The following is a 25,362-nucleotide window of genomic DNA, read 5'->3' as shown; positions in this document are numbered from 1 at the left end:
TTGAATTCCAAGAAGGTTGCTCAACTGAGAATGGTATTTATAAATTCACTCATCAGTTTGTGCAAGCATTAAATAATAATATATCACAGTTGGTATTTTTTGTGATCTCTCTGAAGCCTTTGATTGTGTAGATCACGTTAATCTTGTAGAAAAACTCTAGATTTATGGACATGATGGCTTTATACAAAGCTGGTTTGGTTCGTGCTGAATGCAAAAGGTTGTGGTGAATATTTCAGACAGTGTTAGAAAGGTGGAAAAATTAAGTGATTTAACAAAAGGAGTACCACGGGGTTCAATTTTGGGTCCATTCCTGTGATCTTAACATACTACAAGGAAAAGTGATTCTTTTTGAAGATGATGATAATGTTATAATAAATCCTATTAGAGAGGAATCAACAGAAGAGTTAGTAAATGATATTTTCCAAAGAATTATTAAGTAGTTGTTCAAGAAATAGTCATACCAACAGTTGATGTAGCACTTAAGCAGGAGTCAGTAAGTAGGGTAGAATGCTCCAAATTTTTGGATGTACATATTGACGGAAAATTGCACTGGAAGAAGCATATTACTGAGCTTCTCAAACAATTAATTTCAGCTATGTTTGCTCTTCATATCATTACTAACCTTGGAAACAGACATATCAACCTGCTGACATATTTTGTGAATTTCCACTGAGTAATATTGTATGGAATAATTTTCTGGGTAACTCCTCACTTAGAAAGTATTCATTACACAAAAGTAAGCAATAAGAATAGTATGTGGTGTTTATCCACAGATGTTCAAGGAACTAGGCATTTCTACTGTGACATCTCAATACACGTTTTCGCTAATGAAATTCGTCATAATGATATATATACCTACAACACATCGTTAAATCTGTCAATGGCGCAGAGAGGATTTCAATCTGCAGCAATAAATTTTTTTTATCATTTGCCCAATAGCATAAAATGTCGGACAGGTAGCAAAGCTTGTTTTAAATGTAATTTAAAATCATTTCTCATGGACAGCTCCTTTTATTCCACTGATAACCAGCAAAGAAAAGTAGTTGTGTCAGAGGGAATAAAATGATAATGTGTTAACTAGTGTTAACACTAATGATGTATACGTATCCTGTAAACTGACTTGTTTCACACCATTTTGATAAAAGAATCATTCAAATGACCTATGGAATATGTAACTAACTAAATAACTAACTCACTAACTTAATAATATGATTGTGTGCCTGAAAGAACAGGCACCGAGACCCTGGGTTTGAACCCCAGTCTGGTACACATATTCACTTGTCTCCATTGATTCCCCTTAATGTCTCGAGCAGCTGACAGCAGTGCTCTCCCTTTAACTTACACATCACTGACTTAAGTTTGAAGTATTGTCCTCATTAGCCTAAATGTGTTTGAAGTGTAAACTTTTTGATTGAATCCCCATATAATTGGGCACAAAGTTCACTTGAGGCCTAACTTAACTAGCACATTACATTTTGCAATACAGGGTGATTCAAAAAGAATACCACAACTTTAAAAATGTGTATTTATGAAAGAAACATAATATAACCTTGTGTTATACATAATTACAAAGAGTATTTAAAAAGTATTTTTTTTTTCACTCAAAAACAAGTTCAGAGATGTTCAATATGGCCCCCTCCAGACACTCAAGCAATATCAACCCGATACTCCAACTCGTTCCACACTCTCTGTAGCATATCAGGCGTAACAGTTTGGATAGCTGCTGTTATTTCTCGTTTCAAATCATCAATGGTGGCTGGGAGAGGTGGCCGAAACACCATATCCTTAACATACCCCCATAAGAAAAAAATCACAGGGGGTCAGATCAGGGCTTCTTGGAGGCCAGTGATGAAGTGCTCTGTCACCGGCTGCCTGGCGGCCGATCCATCGCCTCGAGTAGTTGACGTTCAGGTAGTTACGGACAGATAAGTGCCAATGTAGTGGCGATCCATCCTGCTGAAATATGAATTGTTGTGCTTCTTGTTCGAGCTGAGGGAGCAGCCGATTCTCTAACATCTCCAGATACTGTAGTCCAGTTACAGTAGCACCTTCGAAGAAAAAGGGACCAAAAACTTTATTGGCTGAAATGGCACAGAAAACGTTCACCTTAGGCGAGTCACGTTCATACTGAGTTGTTTCCCGCGGATTCTCAGTGCCCCATATACAGACATTGTGACGGTTGACTTTCCCGTTAGTGTGGAAAGTTGCTTCATCACTAAACACAATCTTTGAAACGAAAGAGTCATCTGTTTCCATTTGAGCAAGGCTAAAATCACAGAAATTGATTCTTTTAATCTTATTAGCTGCAGACAGTGCTTGAACCAATTTCAGACAATAAGGTTTCATAACTAACCTTTTTCGTAGGACTCTCCATACAGTTGATTGTGGAATTTGCAGCTCTCTGCTAGATCTGCGAGTCGATTTTCCTGGGTTGCGAACAAATGCTTGCTGGATGCGTGCTACATTTTCACCACTCGTTCTCGGCCGTCCAGAACTTTTCCCTTTGCACAAACCCCCATTCTCTGTAAACTGTTTATACCAACGTTTAATACCCCACCTATCAGGAGGTTTAACACCATACTACGTTCGAAATGCTCGCTGAACAACTGTCGTCGGTTCACTTCTGCCGTACTCAATAACACAAAAAGCTTTCTGTTGAGCGGTCGCCATCTTAGCATCAACTGACGCTGACGCCTAGTCAACAGCGCCTCAAGCGAGCAAATGTACAACTAAATGAAACTTTATAGCTCCCTTAATTCGCCGACAGATAGTGCTTAGCTCTGCCTTTTGTCGTTGCAGAGTTTTAAATTCCTAAAATTGTGGTATTCTTTTTGAATCACCCTGTATAATGATGAGTTTCCTTCAAATTTAACCTATAACTTACACGTTTAAACAGTCGTACGTATGTATCACATGTCAGTGTAACATTAAATGATTATTTTTGTATTTCTGTCCCAATTTTTTGTGATACAAAGTGAAATAATTTATAAATTATAAAATTAAAATGGTCCACTATTAAAATAAATAAATAACAAAATTTATATTTTCATTATTACCACTCAGTTTAGTAGATAACACACATTTATTAAAGCCTGAAAAATAAGACAAATGTAGTTCTTTCTAGTTTCACTGCAAGCTTTGAGAGTTCTAAGGAACTTCTGTAAACAGAAATGACTTTTTTTTATCCTGATTTATCACTGGAATAAGATTCAAAAATTTATTTTTTAGTAAGGAATATCTACATTGTACTTGTTCTGGGGGAAAAACCATCAGATTCCATTATTGATAGATGTAGATTTATTTCAAATACCTTAGCAAGAAACAAATTAAAGGCAAGTAGTGTCAAAAGTAAACGAGGGGAAGGGTATGCTAAATGATTTGCTGCTTGTGTGGAAAAAGTCCTCAAACTGGCTCTGAATAATCCACAGACTGTATTAATTCTAATGCTTCATTTTCTGTAAAAGTGACTCGCTGTGTCACTTCTTTAAAATATTGCATTTCAGTCCCACAAGTGGCGACTCATTTTTTCTGACACCTGGTGAAGACAAATCTCTTAAACAGAAAAGTTGTTCTCTAAGTATACTCGCAAACCTTCAAAGTTCAGTTCTGTGTGACAGAAGCTGTGAAGTTTTCACGAAGTTGTAATTCATTGTATTGTTCATAACATAGTGGTAACTGCTGTTCAGTAACACACTCTGTGTAATAATTGTTGTGTGCACTTTGCTCCTTCTTTTTTGTGGCAGTTAATTTGAATTGTACTTCTCTCTGTGTTGCGTGCCTTCTGCTGTATTTTACATACAATAGAATTACCCAAATTTGACTTGTTTTCACTTTCTGTCACCTTTGTCACTCTTCCTCCTTCTCATCATCAATAAATTTAAAGATGGTAACAGTGAGTCGTCATACCTGATAGCAAAGGTATCTTTCATGATCCCACCATATGTCATAGGTATTCGGATAAAACATTTGACAGTGAGAACAGAAAAAAAGAGACTGTAATGGAGAGCAGTGGATAGCAAAGCAAATTAGTAAAGGCTATAAGAAGCCTGTGCAACGGATAAAAAACTATAGCAAATATAGGTGAAACAAGAACAGACTAAATTTTATTAAATGAATATGGCAGTGGTGGCCAGTATCAACCACTCTTACCAATATCTTTATGGATGTCATTATCCTAAATGGCAACATGTACAAAATATATTAAAATATTTGAAATTTTCAAAACCAAGACTGAAATGATGGGTTTCTGTGCTAAAGATCAGATCCAATCCAAAATGGTTATGAATAATGTGATTTTATAACATGTGTATCCTTCATTTATTTGGAATGTCACATTGGTTGGGCCAATAATTAAAGTGTAGATACAAAATGGCACTATCTGTAATATATTTAAAAATGAGATCAGTCCTGAAACAAGAGTAACATTTTATAGAAACAAAGGCTCTTGAAGCATATCTTCATGGGAGTGAATTCTGAATACCTACAAGAACAACATTAAGTGAAATACAAAAATTCAGAAATGAAATTTCTTATAAGGAGAAAAGGCTTTTCAAAAACAAACCATATAAAAAACAAAATAGTGCAACAACAACAAAAAGTGGGGCCAATGGAAAGCAGAATAGCTCAATATTACAACACCTGTATGATCACTTACCAATAATTGACAGTAAATGATCTCTGTTTAGTTATAGCTTATAAACTGGCATGTTGGAAGATCTTAGAAGATACAGGCAGAAAATTTGTGAAAGACGGAACATGCTCAACGCTAAACTGTGAAGTGTAGAAGAAGAGAGAGAATAGTAATTCATAAGTGCTGTTCATTTGTTCTGTTTTAGTTTTATCCACGACTGACAGTATGGTTTCAACTGCCATAACTGATTCACACCGTTTTACATCATATAATTGTGTCAAGCGGTTTTTATTCAGTTGCTGATCCGCCTCAGACATGGGTGTACAGTTAACAGCCAAAATATTAGAAGACGAAATATTGCTGTCCACGATGCACATCAAAAAGATGATGGGATGTCAGTGACTCAGTTTTAAACCACTATTAAAATGTGTACCAGTGCAGTGTGACACACTTAGGTAGTAGCATTGTGCAGATGATACTTGCAGCGTAAAGGGCTTGAGATTTTCCAGTATGCCACAGCTCTTGATACGGTATTAAGCCAGCTAGAACAATCATGTGACAATTGACTCAGTATATGAGAAACTATGAACTAGCCTCAACCAAAAGCTACAGCTCTGCTTAAAATTTGACGATTTTATGAAAGACAAGAGGAACCAGAATGAAATTGTTTGAACAAATTTGCAGTAAGTATTTTCATACAGTACCATATGTATGGATATAATTTTTTTTTTCATTAAACGTCAATGACAATAGTTTGCCATCAAAAATTTTTTCTCTGTCCAGTACCCAATACCGTGTGTGTGTGCGCCATATAGGGAAGATGCTGAGTCGCTCTGCGGTCACGTGTGCGATAGTTGCGTTGCGTGAGTGTATGTGTGTGCACATGTACTATGTCCAACAAAAGCCTTGCTGGCCAAAAGCCCATTTTCTGATAGTCTTTTTGTCGTGCCTATCTGTGACTCATCATCTCTGCTATGTGATGAGTAGCAACTATTCTTTTCATAATATTGTTACATTCCAGCCTGGATTTTCCACTGTTGTATGGTGATAGAAGGTTATATGGCTAGAAACTGAAATATTGTAGGAACGAATCCCAGCTGGGTCACTTTTTCACTCTCCCTTTTAACCTAGCATTCCCTTTTGAATGATAGAGAGATTCACCAGAAACGAAATGTCGTTCAGATTCCTTATTATGCTGTAAGTCCCATTTCCCCAGTTGAATAACTGGTTCGGGACATGCAAGTCACATAAGTGAGATCAATTGATGGCAATAGTTTCTGAGCAACTGCACAGGAAAAAACATTTGTACAAAACCTGTGGTTTCCAAGTATTTATGTGTAGAGTAAAACACTGTTGTGATGCAGCTTTACTTCATTTACTTAAAAACGTTGTGCAGCTATATAGCAGATGAACTCAACTATTTGGTGTTCTGCTTTCCTTGAGTCACAAGTAGATACTAACATGATTCTCTGTGTGGTGGACAAAATATATTAGATAGAAACTTCCACATGTGAAAAATATATTAAAAACAAAGATTCCAAGACTTACCAAGCGGGAAAGTGCCAGTAGATAGGCACAATAAATAAAACGCACAAACACATACCCAGAATTTCGAGCTTTCGCAACCGGCGGCTGCTTCGTCAGGAAAGAGGGAAGGAAAAGGAAAGATGAAAGGATGTGGGTTTTAAGGGAGAGGGTAAGGAGTCATTCCAATCCCGGGATGTGCGTTTTATTTATTGTACCTATCTACCAGCGCTTTCCCGCTTGGTAAGTCTTGGACAAAATATATTATTTGTTTGGACACTCAGATTATACAGGAGACTGGTAAACAGATTTCCACTGGTGAGAAAGAGATTAAGCCCTTTTTAGAGATCATAAAGAGTTGGTCACAATCTTCTTGAGTGAGAGTTGGGAATTTCTTGCAGATAAATACACAAGTTTACAAAATGCTCTACACATGTTTGAGGGACGCATTTCAAAATACGATCACAATTTCAGACTACCAGTTTCTGCAACTCTCATATTGCCAGTTGCGATTTGCATCCTTAATTCACTGCAAGGGTAAGGAAATTTGCAAGCTTTCAGAGCCAGTATCTCCTCCTTCAGGATGAGTGATGAAGGAAAAGGACTGGCAAGATTTACAGGATGGGGAGAGCTTGGAAAAATCGCCCAGAATCCGAGGTTGGGGAAGGCTTCTCGGATGGTAAGAGAAGGGAAGACTCGATTGATTGCGACTGCACCAGACGAGATTTGGATACTTTAGGACTTAGAGGTGGAAGATTGCGTCATAATCGAGACAGAGAGACATGACAAAACGTCACGCAAAGGTTAATAAGTGCGGAAAACTAAGTGGATTTCACATGGCAGACAGGAGAGGATGCGGGAATGGGTTACTGAGAAGTAATGCTGAAACTGAAGAATTAATGTAAATTGAGGCCAGGTGGGTGGTGAGGGCCAAGGACATGTTGTAATGCCAGTTCCCACGTGCACAGTTCTGAAGCACTGCGTCAGGAGGACAGAATCCAGTCGGTAGGTGTGGCGAACTGGGACTGAGGTCGTGACTATCATGTTGTAGAGCATCACCTGCAGTATGATACTGTGTGTCGCCAGTATATACCCTGTATCTGTGCCCATTCATTATAACTGATAACTTGTTGGTAGTCGTGCAGAGCTATTTGAGGTACAGTGGGAGAAATTTCAGGCAGAATGCATCTCCTTTCAGGACATGATCTTAGGAAGTGGTATTAAAACGTGTCTTCGGTTCTTGCCACCCACCTAGACTTAACTTACATTAATTTCTTCAATCTCAGCATTTTTTCTCAGTAACTCTTCCTGCTCTTTGCTGCCTATTAGTTTTCTGTATCTTTTCTCGTGTGACCTGTTTATTTTCCCTGTCCCTCACCTCCACCACATACAATGCACTTAGCTTTCAGCATTTACTGACTCTTGCACAATGTTTTGTTAATAATTTCTAAATTGCTTGTTACTCTATCTTCCACACCTAAGCTCTCGGGTTTAAAAACCCTTCTAGTGCAGTCCGTCAGTCCGTCAGTCAGTCAGTCAGTCAGTCAGTCAGCCAGCCAGTCAGTCAGTCTTCCCTTCTCATCCTGTTCATTAAGTCTCCCCTGACCCGCAGTTTTGGGCAACTTTTCCATAATTCTCCTCATTTTCTAAACCTCACCGGCCCTTTTCCTTCATCTCCCTTCCTATAACTTCAACCCTTGTGCCGGAAGTAGGAGCCACTGGCTATGAAAGCTTAAAAATTTCCCAAATTTCCTTGACCTTCATGTGTATGTGTTCTCCTGTTGCTGCTCGGCTGGTAGATTTTTCATCTGCCCAGTTAGATAATGGTATGTGCCAAGTTTTCACGAGAGGAATGCTGTAACATGAGCTAAACACATACATCGTGTGTGTAATTTCGCATTTTTTCAGCCGTACTATGATATGTATTGAATCTCTTACGTAAGCATACACCCATGATTTGCGTAAAATATTTAGTTTGGGTGTAAACATATTAGTTATTTCACAATGTGGTCCTGGAACACACGTTATAGTTCTGGGTGAAGATTGTAATTTGCCGGATATAGAGTGGGAGACTCATACGTTCATACCGGGTGGCAGGGACAAAGAATCCAGTGAAATATTTTTAAGTGCTTTATCTGAAAACTACCTTGAGCAGTTAAACAGAGAACAGACTCGAGCCGATAACATATTAGACCTTCTGGTGACAAACAGACCCGAACTATTTGAAACAGTTAATGCAGAACAGGGAATCAGCGATCACAAAGCGGTTCCTGCATCGATGATTTCAGCCTTAAATAGAAATAGTAAAAAAGGTAGGAATATTTTTCTGTTTAGCAAAAGTGACAAAAAGCAGATTACAGAGTACCTGACGGCTCAACACAAAAGTTTTGTCTCAAGTACAGATAGTGTTGAGGATCAGTGGACAAAGTTCAAAACCATCGTACAATATGCGTTAGATGAGTATGTGCCAAGCAAGATCGCAAGAGATTGAAAAGAGCCACCGTGGTACAACAACCGAGTTAGAAAACTGCTGCGGAAGCGAAGGGAACTTCCCAGCAAACATAAATAGCCAAAGCCATCTAGACAAACAAAAATTACGCGAAGCGAAATTTAGTGTGAGGAGGGCTATGCGAGAGGCGTTCAATGAATTCGAAAGTAAAGTTCTATGTACTGACTTGGCAGAAAATCCTAAGAAATTTTGGTCTTATGTCAAAGCGGCAGGTGGATCAAAACAAAATGTCCAGACACTCTGTGACCAAAATGGTACTGAAACAGAGGATGACAGACTAAAGGCCGAAATACGAAATGTCTTTTTTCCAAAGCTGTTTCACAGAGGAAGACTGCACTGTAGTTTCTTCTCTAGATTGTCGCACAGTTGACAAAATGGTAGATATCAAAGTAGACGACAGAGGGATAGAGAAACAATTAAAACTGCTCAAAAGAGGAAAGGCCGCTGGTCCTGATGGGATACCAGTTCGATTTTACACAGAGTACGCGAAGGAACTTGCCCCCCTTCTTGCAGCGGTGTACCGTAGGTCTCTAGAAGAGCGAAGCGTTCCAAAGGCTTGGAAAAGGGCACAGGTCATCCCCGTTTTCAAGAAGGGACGTCGAACAGATGTGCAGAACTATAGACCTATATCTCTAACGTTGATCAGTTGTATAATTTTGGAACACGTATTATGTTCGAGTATAATGTCTTTTCTGGAGACTAGAAATCTACTCTGTAGGAATCAGCATGGGTTTAGAAAAAGACGGTCGTGTGAAACGCAGCTTGCGCTATTCGTCCACGAGGCTCAGAGGGCCATAGACACGGGTTCACAGGTAGATGCCGTGTTTCTTGACTTCCGCAAGGCGTTCGATACAGTTCCCCACAGTCGTTTAATGAACAAAGTAAGAGCGTATGGACTATCAGACCAATTATGTGATTGGATTGAAGAGTTCCTAGATAACAGGAACGCAGCATGTCATTCTCAATGGAGAGAAGTCTTCCGAAGTAAGAGTGATTTCAGGTGTGCCGCAGGGGAGTGTCATAGGACCGTTGCTATTCACAATATACATAAATGACCTGGTGGATGACATCGGAAGTTCACTGAGGCTTTTTGCAGATGATGCTGTGGTGTATCGAAAGGTTGTAACAATGGAAAATTGTACTGAAATGCAGGAGGATCTGCAGCGAATTGACGCACGGTGCAGGGAATGGCAACTGAATCTCAATGTAGACAAGTGTAATGTGCTGCGAATACATAGAAAGATAGATCCCTTATCACTTAGCTGCAAAATAGCAGGTCAGCAACTGGAAGCAGTTAATGCCATAAATTATTTGGGAGTACACATTAGGAGTGATTTAAAATGGAATGATCATATAAAGTTGATCGTCGGTAAAGCAGATGTCAGACTGAGATTCATTGGAAGATTCCAAAGGAAATGCAATCCGAAAACAAAGGAAGTAGGTTACAGTACGCTTCTTTGGCCACTGCTGGAATACTGCTTACCGATGTGGTATTCGTACCAGATAGGGTTGATAGAAGAGATAGAGAAGATCCGACGGAGAGCAGCGCGCTTCGTTACAGGATCATTTAGTAATCGCGAAAATGTTACAGATACGATAGATAAACTCCAGTGGAAGACTCTGCAGGAGAGATGCCCAGTAACTCGGTACGGGCTTTTGTTGAGGTTTCGAGAACATACCTTCACCGAAGAGTTAAGCAGTATATTGCTCCTACGTATATCTCGCGAAGAAACTGTGAGGATAAAATCAGAGAGATTAGAGCCCACACAGAAGTATACCGACAATCCTTCTTTCCACGAACAATATGAGACTGGAATAGAAGGGAGAACCGATAGAGGTTCTCAGGGTACCCTCCGCCACACACTGTCAGGTGGCTTGCGGAGTATGGATGTAGATGTAGACAACATTTGCGCCTTTGCACAAATTTCGTGGCACAAGTTGCTTGCATAATGTATGTTATATGAAAATAGTGATATTCACTTAATGTTCTTCTCTGTTATTTTATTCGTGGCAATGAAACAAAATACCAGTTAAGTCATCTGGCTGTAGATACTTGGTGATACATGTGCAAAGCCCCCCTGCGGGTTTGGGGGTAAGAATAGGCCCGCGGTATTCCTGCCTGTCGTAAGAGGCGACTAAAAGGAGTCTCAACTGTTTCGGCCTGATATGATGGTCCCCTGTTGGGTTTGACCTCCATCTTTCTAAATTGTTCCGAAGAGCGAGCCACTTGGGGAAGGCCGCCTTACATGGTGCACTGTATCTGTCGTCCATTGGCTCGCAGTCTTTAATTAGAACATTTATTTAGAAAACATCAGTTACATCTTATTAACCAGATTATTTGTTATTTTTCGACATAATCACCTGCTTTATCCAAACATTTGTTAAGTTGGTGCACAAGCTTTTCTATCCCACAGTCATAGAAGCTTGCCGCCTGTTGTCAGAACCACACTTCAACTTCACCTTTTATTTCTGTGTCGTTGTGGAATGATTTTCCACCGAGATGTGACTTCAGGTAACGGAAGACAGGGAAGTCAGTGGGCGCAAGGTCCGGGCTGTGTGGCGGATGGTCCCTTTTGAATTGTCTGAGTGATGCTTTGGTTACAAGCACTGTGTGAGGCCAAGCATTGTCATGAACCAAGCGGACTCCACTTGTCAGCATTCCCCTGCGTTTGTTTTGAATTGCCCTTCGAAGACGTTTCAAATTCTGGACAATATGCAGCAGCATTAATTGTTGTTCCACGAGGCATAAATTCCAGCAGAAGAATGCCTTGTCTGTACCAAAAAACAGAAGCCACGATTTTCTTCGCCGAAATCGACGTTTTGCATTTCTTGGCTTTTGGTGAATTCGAATGGCGCCATTGCATTGATTGTTGCTTGGATTCAGGTGTATGGTGATAAACCCACATCTCATCACCTGTCACAATGTAATCAAGGAACGCATCACCTACTTCAGCATAGCGCTGAGGAAGTCCAGTGCAAAGCCCATCCTTTTCTTTTTGTGTTCCTCCGTTAACAGTTTTGGAACCCAGTGCGCACACAATTTCCTGTACCCTAACTCGACTGTCCCAATGTCATAAAGAGTTGTCATGACACGTCCGGTATAATCTGATGCAATTCTTTCAATGTGAGACATCTATTCACACGAATTACTTCCTCCGTTCTCCGAAGAAGGGCATTAGAGATCACAGACGGCTGACATGTTCTTTGTTCGTCACAAACATCGGTCCTACCTTCAGAGAAATGATGACACCATTTCGTTACATTTTGTCGATTTGTGATGTTCCCATAAACAGAAACGATTTCTGTGTGAATATCTGCTGGTCACTGACCTTTTGCAGGAAGAAAACGTATGACAAAAGTGCACTTCGCATTTGGTGGGATTCTGAATTGGCACAGCCATTTTAAACACGATCTGCTCCAACCAGAAGGGACATTCAACTGCCGAACGACTGCGAGGAGAAAGCTAACGGTTCAAGGTTAACACCAGTGTTGTCAACTTGCCCACCAAAACTCCTGTTCCTCTGACGTACGGTGTATCTTTACTTTCCGAAATACCGTCACATAACAAGCTCTGGCATTTGGCCCCTTGCGGCAAATCCAGCATTAAAGTACAACGTCGTTCAACGAATCACGTACCAAGTTCTGCCAATGAGGCAGCACACCATCCTGTTGCCAAATAAAGTTATGTGGTTCAGCTTCTTCCAGTTGAGGAAAAGAGCCTATATCCTAGAGCAACAAGATAAGAAACATCGGGTGATAGTTGCTTCACTCAAAAAGAAAGGCTCCTCACAAACTTTATGCCGAGATATGGCACTGAAAAATTCAGCTTAGTGTCTTTCCAACTTTACAGTCTCGTTGGGATCTGTTGACCCCTAGATGCGCACATTAATTGTGTTCATATTTCCACTTAGTGAAATGTTGATTCATCACTGAAGGTGACGCGATCCAGAAAATCATCGCCATGCAGCAACGTTTCGGTTGCAAAGTTGGTACATAAACCGTACTCTGTAGGCTTTGGAGGTTGTAACAACTGCAAACGATACGGACGTAGTTTTAGGCATGTCCTTAAGTCTCCACACAGGCGTCAATGGAACTGCTAATTCATGACCAGCCTTTCGAACTGATTTCTTGAGGGTACGGGTGAAATGCTCTCACTTCTTCGACGTGTTGTTCAGTCACTCTTGGCTCATTCCAGTCTATTCCCTTTGCATACAGTACACAAACAAAACTGTTTGAGTTGCTCTTTCATGTGATGTATTATTTATAGTTGTAAGTTGAATGTAATAAATGGTACAAAGTCTTAAAACCCGTTTATTCATTTTGAAACACCCTGTATTTCAGTGCAAGACCCCTTGTAGAGAGACTACCTACAGGCGTCAAGACCTTGCAAAATTAGTGAAATCTTGAGAATTAGAGAACATTGTGACTGTGATGGATGCTGTTTATACGTATGACATGCATCATAGAAAATTCTGCAATTTGTTTTACTATTAAACCCTGTAGTACATTAATAGCACTGAGACACAGCATTGAGGTATTACTGAAAGAAGGCACTAAACTGTGAGGTAATAAAAAGGTTGAAAATATCCCAACATTTCTCGAGTCGTGGCACAAACTGCTCGAGCAGTTAGTTGGGGTTGAGTATAATGTTGTTAGGTAGTAACACTGACAGACAGTACTGCAAAAATAATTTGCTTTATAAATTTCTTAGTGATAGGGAGTTTGAAAGTCAGTCTTCCGTTAAATCGAGTGAAATTATTTTCCGAATTTTGAGAAGTGTATTTATTTTGGCAGGAAAGAAATTCAATATTTCCTGTACATTTTGAGTTTAAGCCCGTTACACGCGGTGATATTTTGGCAGGTGTACAGAGCCGTTTTCTGCTGTTCGCACAGAGTTCTTGCGCGACCTGTCGGAGGTGGTGATGTTCCTGCTGCTGCCTCCCGAGGACTTCCAATGCAAGGCATTGCGCTTCCTGCTGCGCGAGCTGCTCGTCTCCTCCGTCCTGCTGCCGCTGTTTGCGCTGTTCTCCGACCCGGACTACATAAACCAGATCATCGTCTGGCTCGTGGTGAGTGGGCGGCATCTGCCACACTCTCTTGCAGTCGTCTGGTGCAGCTGCTTTCCACAGATTGAAACAGATTCACTGTTCCGAAACTCCTCTCTCCTTTTCCTCGCACAATATCCTACTAACAGTGGACAGGCGGCAACAGGCGTACGTGGTCCATTTTGGTAAACATTTTTGGAAACAGTGATCATTAGAGTATCAGATTTTAACTAAAGTTCAGTCTTGATCACAACACTTATGGCTCAATAACATAGGTGACCGATAGGCTCCGCCTACTTCCTCTCACACTACTTCACAACTGCCAATTCGCGAATATCGATCATCTGCATCTCAGAAAAAAATAGTAAATAATTTCTTTTAAGCAAAATCCATGCATGGACATCATAATTTTTTAACGTATTGCTCCCTCGTAGACACCTTCAGAAAATTTACAGTATTATTATAAATATTCCATTATGTCTGACAAAAAGAGTCAGTTTGTAGAAATAGCAGAAAGTGTGAAAAGTAACGTTATCATAAAAGAAATATTGAAGTTGTGAGTCAAATACTAACAAAGAGATAGAGGGGCTGGCCAGTACTTACCTCAGCTCAGTGCAGCCGATAGATACACGAAAAACAGAACAGAAAATTTACATTCCTAGCTTTCGGAACTTCATCAGGGAGAAGGGGGGGGGGGGGGGGGGGGGAGACCGGAAAGTGGATTTAGTTACTCACAACCCAGGTTATGAAGCAACAGGGAAAGGTAAACAGGGAGGGTAGCAAGGATGGAGGCGTGGTTAATGTACTGGTGGAAATAAAGCTATGAGGGCAGGTCACAAGTTGTGCTCAGGTGGAATGGTTGCCTGTGAAACATGAGGTTTTGGCTTTGAGTCCCAGATTGGCACACACTTTTAATCTGGCAGGGAGTTTCAAAGTAATTGTATTGTTTCTAAAAATATTTACCTTTAAAATTCTCAAACCTTTTCTCACTCTGATGTTGTTAACTTGGAAACATCGTTTTGGAAGGATTCACCAGAATCTCGAGCTGACGAGAATCACTGTTCTCCCGTATTTTTGTTTAGAAGGAGAAAGCATATCCATGCCTCACTGTTTAAAACTGTATTGAGGACACGGCACTGTGTCTGTTCGCAGTGTAAGGAGATCCCACTGACGAGTGAAGCCTTCCTCACTGCACTCCGCGTCACCGACAACCGCGACGAGCTGACGGCGACGAGGGAGATTGTTGTGAGGGAGATTGCACAGCTGGTAAGTACTTTGTCACTTGTAGATGTATGTGCCCACCGAGCAGCAGGCATCCAGAGTGCGCTATTCAATTTCTAACAGGTACTCCTAAATCTGGTAAACTATTTTCTGTTATTGTTGTACAGTATTCTTCATCCTTCCCGATGTGCTAAACAGTCTTTCAGCTTAAGCCACAGATGCAGGAAGGAAACAAAATGAAACATTGAATTTTTAACTTCTCATGGCGTAATGAATAGTTACTTAAATTTTGGGTGTAAAATTGTGCAAATAAAATTTCTTCCACTGATATTTTGGCCGTGTATCCTCCGGACATCCTCAGAGTGAGTTGCGCAGCCTTAAATCCTCCACCACGGCAGTACCTCTCCTGTGGATCACAGACACTTGCCGGCGGCAAAGAGATACACTTACACATGCGCCACCTGTACCAAAGGCGTACAGATATTCGACTCGCTTATCGATATGTGTTCGGTGGCGGTGACACTGAGATGACTTCTCTGGAGTTTAATCACCCCACGAACCAGATATCATGCTGTGTCCAAATTAAAATAATTATCTCTCTTTATTAGAGTATTAGCTAATCTAATCTCTATAGCTTCCTTGGAGACAGAATTACAAAAGGAAGAGGTAGATTTTAAAATCTTCACCTCACTGTTGTTCATAGAATGCCCTGTATCAATACAATTTTTGGCCCCAGCTGACTTGTCTGACTGTGATAACCGTATGTATCTTTGATTTTCCACACATCTCTCATGAACAGTGTGTGTTTTTTGACCAGCATATGACTTCTCGTAATTTCCACAAAGAATCTGATACACACCTGTGTTACGAAGCAATAGATCATCCTTTACAGAACACAGTAAAGCTGCAATCTTCATGGAAAGCCAAAAGATCATCCTAACACAGTGTTTCTTGAGAATACAGTCTAAGGTAGTAATTCCTTCAGATCAAGTGCATTTTTGCCGTGTGTGGGTGCTCTTTCCTCAAAGATAGGCCATTTTCTCGAGAAACAGTATGTTAAGGTGATTTTCCGGCCTCCCATAATGATTGCAGCTTTACTTGGTTCTGTACAAGACAATTTATTGCTTTGTAACGTGGGTGTGTAGCAGATTCTTTGTGGAAATTGTGAGAAGTTATGCATAGGTCAAACAACACACACTGTTCATGAGGGGTGTGTGGAACATCGAAGATACACATGCTTATCAAAGCCAGTCAAGTCAGCAGTGACCAAACATTGTATTTATACAGGGCATTCCATGAACTACAGTGATGTGAAGATTTTAAAATCCACCTCTTCCAGAGATTAGATCTTGCTAATAATTTAATAAATAAAGATAATGTTTTTAATTTGGACAAAGCATGGAATCCGGCTCTTGGGGTAATTAAACTGCAGAGAAGTCATCATGGTGTCACCGCTGCAGAATATAAATCAATAATCGAATCAAATGTATGAATGTCTTCGCCACAGGCGGCGCATGTGTAAGCATATCTCTTTGTTGTCAACTAGTGTCTATGACCCGCATTCGCTGTACCGCCGTGGTGGAGCGTATAGGGCTGTGCAACTCAGTCTGAGGATGGCTGGATGATAATGGCCGAAATATCAGTAGAAGGGATTTTTATTTGTGCGGCTGCATGCCCGAAATTTAATGGACTAAAAACAACACTTCTCTACTTTTTTATGCTAGTAGAGCCAATATATACAGTTTTATGTAGAAAGAACCCACCTACCATACATCCCGAGCCTCCAGACAAGATGTAAAATTTCGATTAAGTGCAGAAACGACACTACTTCTGTAGAGCTGCTATTTCTGCTCTAAATCTGTGCACGACAAGTATTTTGTCTGTTCGTGATTTTGGTGTCACAAAGAGGAATATTCGCACATCAGACAGTATGTAGTTGTTGCAATAAAATGTAGAATTGATACAGCTTCAAACCAGAACAACCGATTTATTGTTAAAATAGTACAAACTGCACACATTCCTCATTTTTATAATTGGTGGCCAAAATACTTCAACACATCAGTACATTCAGTGGAGTCTCACGTTGCATGTGACGGAATTCATGGAATTTCAGTATTAAAAGGATTGTGTCATACAACAGAATTTAACTAAACAGTTGAAAATTCATGATGGATTAATGACAATGTTATGAAAAGGGTAGATTACGACTCAACATATAGCGGAGATGCTGAGTCACAGATAGGCACAACAGAAATCTGTCAAACAAGTAAGCTTTTGGCCAAAAAGGCCATCATCGGAATATCTCTCTCTCTCTCTCTCTCTCTCTCTCTCTCTCTCTCTCTCTCTCTCTCTCTCTCTCTCTCTCTCTCACCTTAAGACCTTAGTCCACTGCCATCGAAGTGTGACTAAAATGACTAGATTGCAGGACTGAGGAGTGCAGCTGCTGGAGGTCATTAATTTCTTGCGACAATATTTTAGATGACAATGGGCTATCCACCTTCAGGGGAGTTTTACACTAGCTATTGCTTGGGAATGTCATAGTGTTTATACTGAAAGATTGGCACATGCACTCTGTTTACTGCTGAATGGCAGCCCGCCGTTGAGTCCAGCGTCCACTGGCAAATGTTGCCGTGTGTGAGACACGCAGACATGTGGATAATAGTGTTATTGTGAACACACCCTCGGTCAGATTGAAAACCAGTGGAGCTAAAATTCAGGGGCACAAATTAAAAAAAGGGGAGAGTGAGAGTGAGAGTGAGAGTGAGAGTGAGAGTGAGAGTGAGTGTTGTTGTTGTGGTGTCTTCAATCCTGTTGTTGTTGTTGCGGTCTTCAGTCCTGAGACTGGTTTGATGCAACTTTCCATGCTACTCTATCCTGTGCAAGCTTCTTCATCTCACAGTACCTTCTCCAGCCTACATCCTTCTGAATCTGTTTAGTGTATTCATCTCTTGGTCTCCCTCTAAGATTTTTACCCTCCGCACTGCCCTCCAATACTAAATTGGTAATCCCTTGATGCCTCAGGACAAGTCCTATCAACCGATCCCTCCTAGTCAAGTTGTGCCACAAACTTCTCCTCTTCCCAATTCTATTCAATACCTCCTCATTAGTTATGTGATCTACCCATCTTATCTTCAGCATTCTTCTGTAGCACCACATTTTGAAAGCTTTTATTCTCTTCCTGTCCAAACTATTTATCGTCCATGTTTCACTCCCATACATGGCTACACTTCATACAAATACTTTCAGAAACGGCATCCTGACACTTAAATCTATACTCGATGTTAACAAATTTTTCTTCTTAACAAAAGCTTTCCTTGCCATTGCCAGTCTACTTTTATATCTTCTCTACTTCGACCATCATCAGTTATTTTGCTCCCCAAATAGCAAAACTCCTTTACTACTTTAAGTGTCTCATTTCTTAATCTAATTCCCTCAGCATCACCCGACTTAATTCGACTACATTCCATTATCCTCGTTTTGCTTTTGTTGATGTTCATCTTATATCCTCCTTTCAAGACACTGTCCATTCTGTTCAACTGCTCTTCCAAGTCCTTTGCTGTCTCTGACAGAATTACAATGTCATCGGCGAACTTCAAGGTTTTTATTTCTTCTCTGTGGATTTTAATACCTACTCCGAACTTTTCTTTTGTTCCCTTCACTGCTTGTTCGATATACAGATTGAAGCACATCTGGGAGAGGCTACAACCCTATCTCACTCCCTTCCCAACCACTGCTTCCCTTTCATGTCCCTCGACTCTTATGACTGCCATCTGGTTTATGTACAAATTGTAAATAGCCTTTCGCTCCCTGTATTTTACACCTGCCACCTTTAGAATTTGGAAGAGAGTATTCCAGTCAACATTGTCTAAAGCTTTCTCTAAGTCTACAAGTGCTAGAAACAGATTTGCCTTTCCTTAATCTATTTTCTAAGATAAGTCATAGGGTCAGTATTGCCTCACGTGTTTCAGCATTTCTACGGAATCCAAACTGATCATCCCCGAGGTCGCCTTCTACTCGTTTTCGTCTGTAAAGAATTCGTGTTAGTATTTTGCAGCTGTGGCTTATTAAACTGATTGTTTGGTAATTTTCACATATGTCAACACCTGCTTTCTTTGGGACTGGAATTATTATATTCTTCTTGACGTCTGAGGGTATTTTGCTTGTTTCATACATCTTGCTCACCAGATGGTAGAGTTTTGTCAGGACTGGCTATCCCAAGGCCGTCAGTAGTTCTAATGGAATGTTGTCTGCTCTGGGGGGCTTGTTTCGACTCAGGTCTTTCAGTGCTCTGTCAAAATCTCCCATTTCATCTTCATCTACATCCTCTTCCATTTCCATAATATTGTCCTCAAGAACATCGCCCCTGTATAGACCCTCTATATACTCCTTCCACCTTTCTGCTTCCCCTTCTTTGCTTAGAACTGGGTTTCCATCTGAGCTCTTGATATTCATACAAGTGGTTCGATATATATATTTGTCTTCACATGTGAACAACAAAAAAAGAACACATTATGATAAAGTAATACTTTTGTTACCTGCAAAGACCGGTGTTCTGCTTAGCTCAGGAAAGGGTGATCCGGGTTTTCGGAAGGCTGGAGTCCACAGAATACTGTCTCACTGTGGGAAAACCCACACTGTCCAGACCACACGCACAGTACACGGAATAGACTTGGAACACGATCAACCACTCCTGACGCTCCCAGTGCACGAGTCATTCTTTGACTTGTTTTGCCGTTAAAGGCTTGGTCAGTATTGAGATCCTTTTGGTATTAGTTCTTGAGAAACCTGTGGAAGTTTGTTCGGATAACCATATTAATTGCAATGGGTGCTTTCATCGGCATGTGTGGCACAGTTGTTTCTTCAATTTCTTCACAATCACACACTTTCACCCCTAATGCCTCATGTAGTGACTGTTAGTTTTACCACTGAATTCAAACTCCATGTGTCAGCAGTTCGGCAGAGGGTGTGCATGTAATAACACTATTGCCTATGCGGCTCAGATGGAGCAACATTTGACAGAGGGTGCTAAACCTCACAGTGGGTGGTTGTGCAATAGTAACCTATGCTTGTGTGCCACTGTGCCAATTTTTGCACGTTTGCCGGCAATCACCAGCATGAAACTTGCCTAAAGATAGCTACCTGGTCATCAGCCAAAATATCATAAGATGTCATGTGGCTGCAATCCTGAAAGGTCAAGGAATAGAGGAAGGCATCCTAAGCTGGACTCCTGTAAAGCACATCCCCCCCCCCCCCCCCCCCACACCCCACACCCCCTCCTCCCCCATTCTCTTTGACAGCCGTAAAGGTTTTATAGAATGCCATATTTTTCATTGTTTCTCCTTGAAGGGTAAGCGTATCACACCATGTGTGTTCTTGAATAGGAACGTTTACAGTTAATGTTTATGATTAAACTGCTTTGTCCAGTTTGATCAAAAATTCAGGCTATACTGTTTAACAGTTAATTGGTTTAACAAAATTTAGGCTATAGTTGTGTAAACTGAACACCTTTCAGGTGCCTAAACCAGACCACTTACTTTTTCAGCATTTAGAGTCTGCCTATATTAGTACATATTATTATTCTCTCGGGGTTCTCTTGTTGATTTCAAGAGGATAATGGGAAATATTTATCAAAGAAAGTGGAGTTCATCTAAAATGACAAAAGCTGTCAGTGCAGTTCAGAAAAAGAAGATGGGTTGAAAGATGCTTAGTAAGCAGCTACACATTCTGAAAACAACATTTATGAGGTTGTATAAAACAAAGTGTGATATATGTTAGGATAAGAGGGGTGGGGGGGGTGGGGGAGATATATATATCTCAACCAACCTATAATTTCAATGTTGGGTAAAGTTCATGAAGACCTGGCTTACTACTGTCTTACTGTGAGAGCTTCTTTCTTTGTGCTTACTTGTAACGGCTTGTGAAGACCAGCTGTACGAGTGGCATACAGAAATAACATTGGACACATTCTCAGACACAAAATTATTGGGAAACACTGAGCTAGTCTTTTTCTTAAATATCACAACCTGAAACTATCAGAAAGAAAGCTTACAGCAATATCCTACAGCACAGCTCTTGAGTGCAGCAAAGGAAAAGCTTACTTGTAACGGCTTGTGAAGACCAGCTGTACGAGTGGCATACAGAAATAACATTGGACACATTCTCAGACACAAAATTATTGGGAAACACTGAGCTAGTCTTTTTCTTAAATATCACAACCTGAAACTATCAGAAAGAAAGCTTACAGCAATATCCTACAGCACAGCTCTTGAGTGCAGCAAAGGAAAAGCAAATAACTTCTGTAACACACTGTTACATTGTACCTACTTTGATATTAGATGATGATTTCTCTGTTTTAATACCTCTTTCTAATTTTATTTAGTTTTGTTGTGATTATATTTACTAGGAGTCTGATTTTGGCTACTATTTTTCAAACAGACTAAGGTTTTTGAAAATAATTTCTTTCTCATAACAACAGCCCCAACTTGATTTCAGATTTTAAACAGGTAAAAAGCACACTTGCAAGATATTGGCCAATCCCTTATGAAAATTTGGGCCATAGTTCTGAGAGCACACAACTATGACCTTCTGAAAGTACAGCTTCTAAAGCTGGCACTGTAAATGTGAAGTACATTTGCAGGATCTGTTCTATTCTTCAACTTGATTGGCATGATTAAACTGTAAATCAAAAATCATTAACTTCATTTTATAATAATTCTTTAGTTCCTGAGGTTTATTTGCTTAGATTTTGATGCATTTATAGAACAGCAAAATATCAACACAAGAATATTGTTCAAATAATACTGAGCGAATATTCTTAAAATAATATTCAGCATATGTGTGCATGTAGTTGACCTACTACATACTTACATTACTACTTCTTCTTCTTCTTCTTTTTTTTTATTATTATTATTATTATTATTATTATTATTATTAATGTAGAATAACATGTTCTCAAACAAAATGTGTGTCTACCTCTCCCTTCCTCTTCCCTCACCTTCAACATCTCCTAAATAGTAGGTTCTGATTCTCACTTCACTGCACACTTCTTCATGCTAGATTGGTTGCAGGGGGGCAGAGTAAATGAAAGACAACCAGTGTGCCCAAGTGTTTAAAACCTGTGCTTTTGGGAGGTAATATCTTCATACTCTCAGAATTATGGCCCAAATTTTCATACAGGATCAGTTTGTGGGGTGGGTATCTTGCAAGTTTGCTTTTTTCTCCTTAAAACACAAGGTACAGTTGACATTTCCTCATGTGAATAAACTGTGAATAGTGCTTAATGCTATAAAGTAAATATTAGGTGTTTTTGAAACTTAACTTTTTACTATTTTCTATTTTTTTTAAATAAAAATAAAAAACAATGTTGGAGTCGTGTTTTGTGCATTCCAGTCTACTGATTATGCTGGGAACAATTTGAGAATAACACGTGTGGTTTCCCGCAGAGGTCTCGCGACTCTGGCGGGGAGGACGACACGTGGGTGAAGCAGCAGCTGAGCTCCCTGCAGTACCTGCGGAAGGTTGTCGATGCGCGCCTCCAACGCCTCAAAGACGGTGCCGACTCAGATTCGGCCGGTGAGTCCACTGCTGCTGTGTGTGTCGCACTCTGGTGCCTGCTTTTGGGAACTGGGTGGGGAGGGGGGGGGGGGTGTTTGGCAACAATGCATACCTTGCAACAGATTGGGCCAGGATATGCATTTCTCGTGTTAACTAGGCAGTAGTACGGGAGACGACGACTTTGATGCCACATACTCTCTGCCCCGTTCCTCTGACTGTGGCGTGTGCTATATTGGTTTTAGCCTGAAAACCAATTAATGGGAAGATCTGCAGCTGTTTTTTGCTGGGCAGTAGCAGACTGTAGCATACACCACTGATGGGTCTAAAGACTGCACAAGACATTATCGCACCCCTGCTGAAAACATTACAAATTCGGAAGAGTTGTAGCTGTTACGGTGTGTATCTGTCCATCAGAGCTAGGGAAGACAGTGTTAGCCGCCAATGTAAGTCTGAAGTAGATGTCTCCAGTGAAATGAAGCGACTTAAATCTCTCCAGGGCAGATACTATATCAATTAGGTTCCTTTCAGAGTATGCTGATACAATAACTCCGTATTTAGCAATCATATACAAGTGCTTGTTCTGTGAAAGGTATGTACATAAAGACTGGAAAGTTGCACAGGTCACACCCTAAATTACAGATCTGTATCACTGACGGACGTTTATTTGTAATAGGATTTTGCAACATGTACCGTGTTCAAACCTTATAAATTGCTTCGGAGAAAATGGTTGATTGACAAATACTCACTGCGGTTTCAGAAAATATTGTTGTTATGAAACAGCAACTAGCTCTTTATTGTCACGAAGTAATGATTTCAAATTGATTCCATATTTCTAGGTATCTAGAAGGCTCTTGGTGCAATTCCCTATAAGTGGTCTTTAATCAAGACTGCGTGCCTGTGAATTATCGAGTCAGTTGTGTTAATGCATTCGTGTTTTCTTGTCAGAAAAGCTGCAGTTTGTAATAAGTGATGGAAAGTCATTGAGTAACATGGAAGTTATATCTGGCATTCCCCGAGGAAGTGTTGTATTGATTCCGGTGTTCTTAGTCTTTTATATAGACTTGGGAGACAATTTGTTCAACCTTCCTAGATTTCTTTGTAGATGATGATGCCATTTACCATTTAGAAAAGTCATCAAAGGATCAAATCTAATTTCAAAATGAATTAGACAAGATATCAGTTTGGTGTTAAAAGTGGCAATCGACTGAATGGTGAAAAGTGTGAAGGCATCCACACAGATACTTAAAGCAACCCATCTAAATTACATTTACATGAAAAATCACACAAATATAAAGGTCGTGAACTTAGGTAAACACTTAGGGATTACAATTACGAATAACTTAAATTGATCAAATATATAATGTTTGGAGAAAGCAAACCAAAGACGGCGATTTATTGGCAGAACACCTAGAAAATGCAATAACTCTACTAAAGAGCCTGCTTAAAATAGCCTTGTCTACCCTCTTCTGCAGTATTGCTGCACAGTATGGGATCCACATCTTTTAGGATTGACAGAGGGCATCGAAAAGGTTCAAAGAATGGCAGCTCATTTTGTATTATTGGGAAATAGTGGGGACAATGTGATGGATATGATATGTGAGTCAGGCTGGCAATTATAAAAAAAGGTTGTATTTCCCTGTGGTGAGATTTTTTCACAAAATTTCAATCACCATATTTGTCCTCAGAATGTGAAACCATTTTGTTGGTACCCACCTACATAGGGAGAAATGATAAACGTAATAAAATAAGAGAAATCAAAGCTTACACAGAATTATTTGTTTTTTTCCATGTGGTGTTTGAGAGTGGAATGGTAATAAAAAGCAGGAAGGCATTTTGATGAACCCTGTGCCAAGCACCTAATTGTGAATTACAGAGTATTTTTGTGAATTCTGTCTTTTGTAGTAAGATAGGAACAAGAAATGAACACTGACCCTTACCGTGTGTACATTATATGAAATAACAGTTGCATTAGAATCTGCTTCAAACATTCAGTCATGAAGGTGCTGTTGATTGTACTGTAATCACAGCCCACCTGCATTTTGTCAAGCACACAGTACAATTTTGTGGGGCTTTTCGTAGATCGTACTCGCAATTATTCATTGGACACAAAGTGCACTCACAGCAAAATTATTTCATTGTTTCTAGACATAATAAAAAATGTATAAAATTTCAGTTTATTTGATGAATTAATTATGAAATGGACCTTTATTAAAACAAAAATTAATGCATGTCATTTAAAATTTATTACTGAATAAAAATATAACTTAAAATTTTTTTTTTCAGATGTAAGTAAATAAAATAAACCTAGTATGCAGTTTTTACTGTTTTGTAACATTATCACATATGTTCCTCTTGATATACAAAATTTTTAGTCCTCCTTCAACTCCATCCGAGAGAAAACCAAACCACAATTCTTACACATTCATATTTCTGAAGCCCAATTTTTTCCCTGGAATAGACCAACATCTCTTAATTACAAAAATTCTTTGAGCTCAGTGTTGTTCTCCATAAAAGCTGAGAAATTCACTTCCAAGATTAATTCTCTCTGATTCAGCAGCTGCTCTTGAGTGACAATTATTATTACCTCCTTGCATGCACTGTTTCATCACATTGTTCATAGAGGGCACCTCCATTTTCAAGTAAATAACTTCAAAAAATTCTCAAAATCTAACGCCAGGTTTGGAATCGGCATGAAAATTCCTTCGAGATGAAAAACTTAACACTTTGATTCTCTGTCATTTTAAATTTGCTAAAAATTTTGTATATTTTATACTGCTAAGATGACTCACAGGGTTGTGGAAATAATAGTGGGCTAAAGTATGTATATATGCAACATAAAAACTCTTTAAGTTAATGCTAAAATGAATTAAATAGTGCTA

The 25,362-nt window shown here is 39.8% G+C and overlaps 1 protein-coding gene across 7 annotated transcripts in view; it reads left to right on the top strand.

Annotated features, from left to right (window-relative positions):
* LOC126295142 (sorting nexin-13-like) overlaps positions 1-25,362 on the top strand; it is a 324,588-nt gene that overhangs the window by 89,194 nt on the left and 210,032 nt on the right. For all 7 annotated transcript variants that reach the window (XM_049987428.1, XM_049987425.1, XM_049987427.1 and 4 more), the window contains exons 7-9: positions 13,557-13,732; positions 14,861-14,974; positions 22,372-22,501. In XM_049987428.1, the coding sequence (XP_049843385.1) occupies positions 13,557-13,732; positions 14,861-14,974; positions 22,372-22,501 (420 nt within the window). The remainder of the gene's footprint in view (positions 1-13,556; positions 13,733-14,860; positions 14,975-22,371; positions 22,502-25,362) is intronic.

The sequence above is a fragment of the Schistocerca gregaria genome, chromosome 11 (assembly GCF_023897955.1).
Source record: "Schistocerca gregaria isolate iqSchGreg1 chromosome 11, iqSchGreg1.2, whole genome shotgun sequence".
NCBI lineage: Eukaryota > Metazoa > Arthropoda > Insecta > Orthoptera > Acrididae > Schistocerca > Schistocerca gregaria.
The sequence above is the reverse complement of the archived record's forward strand: the minus strand, read 5'-3'. Positions and strand labels throughout refer to the sequence as shown.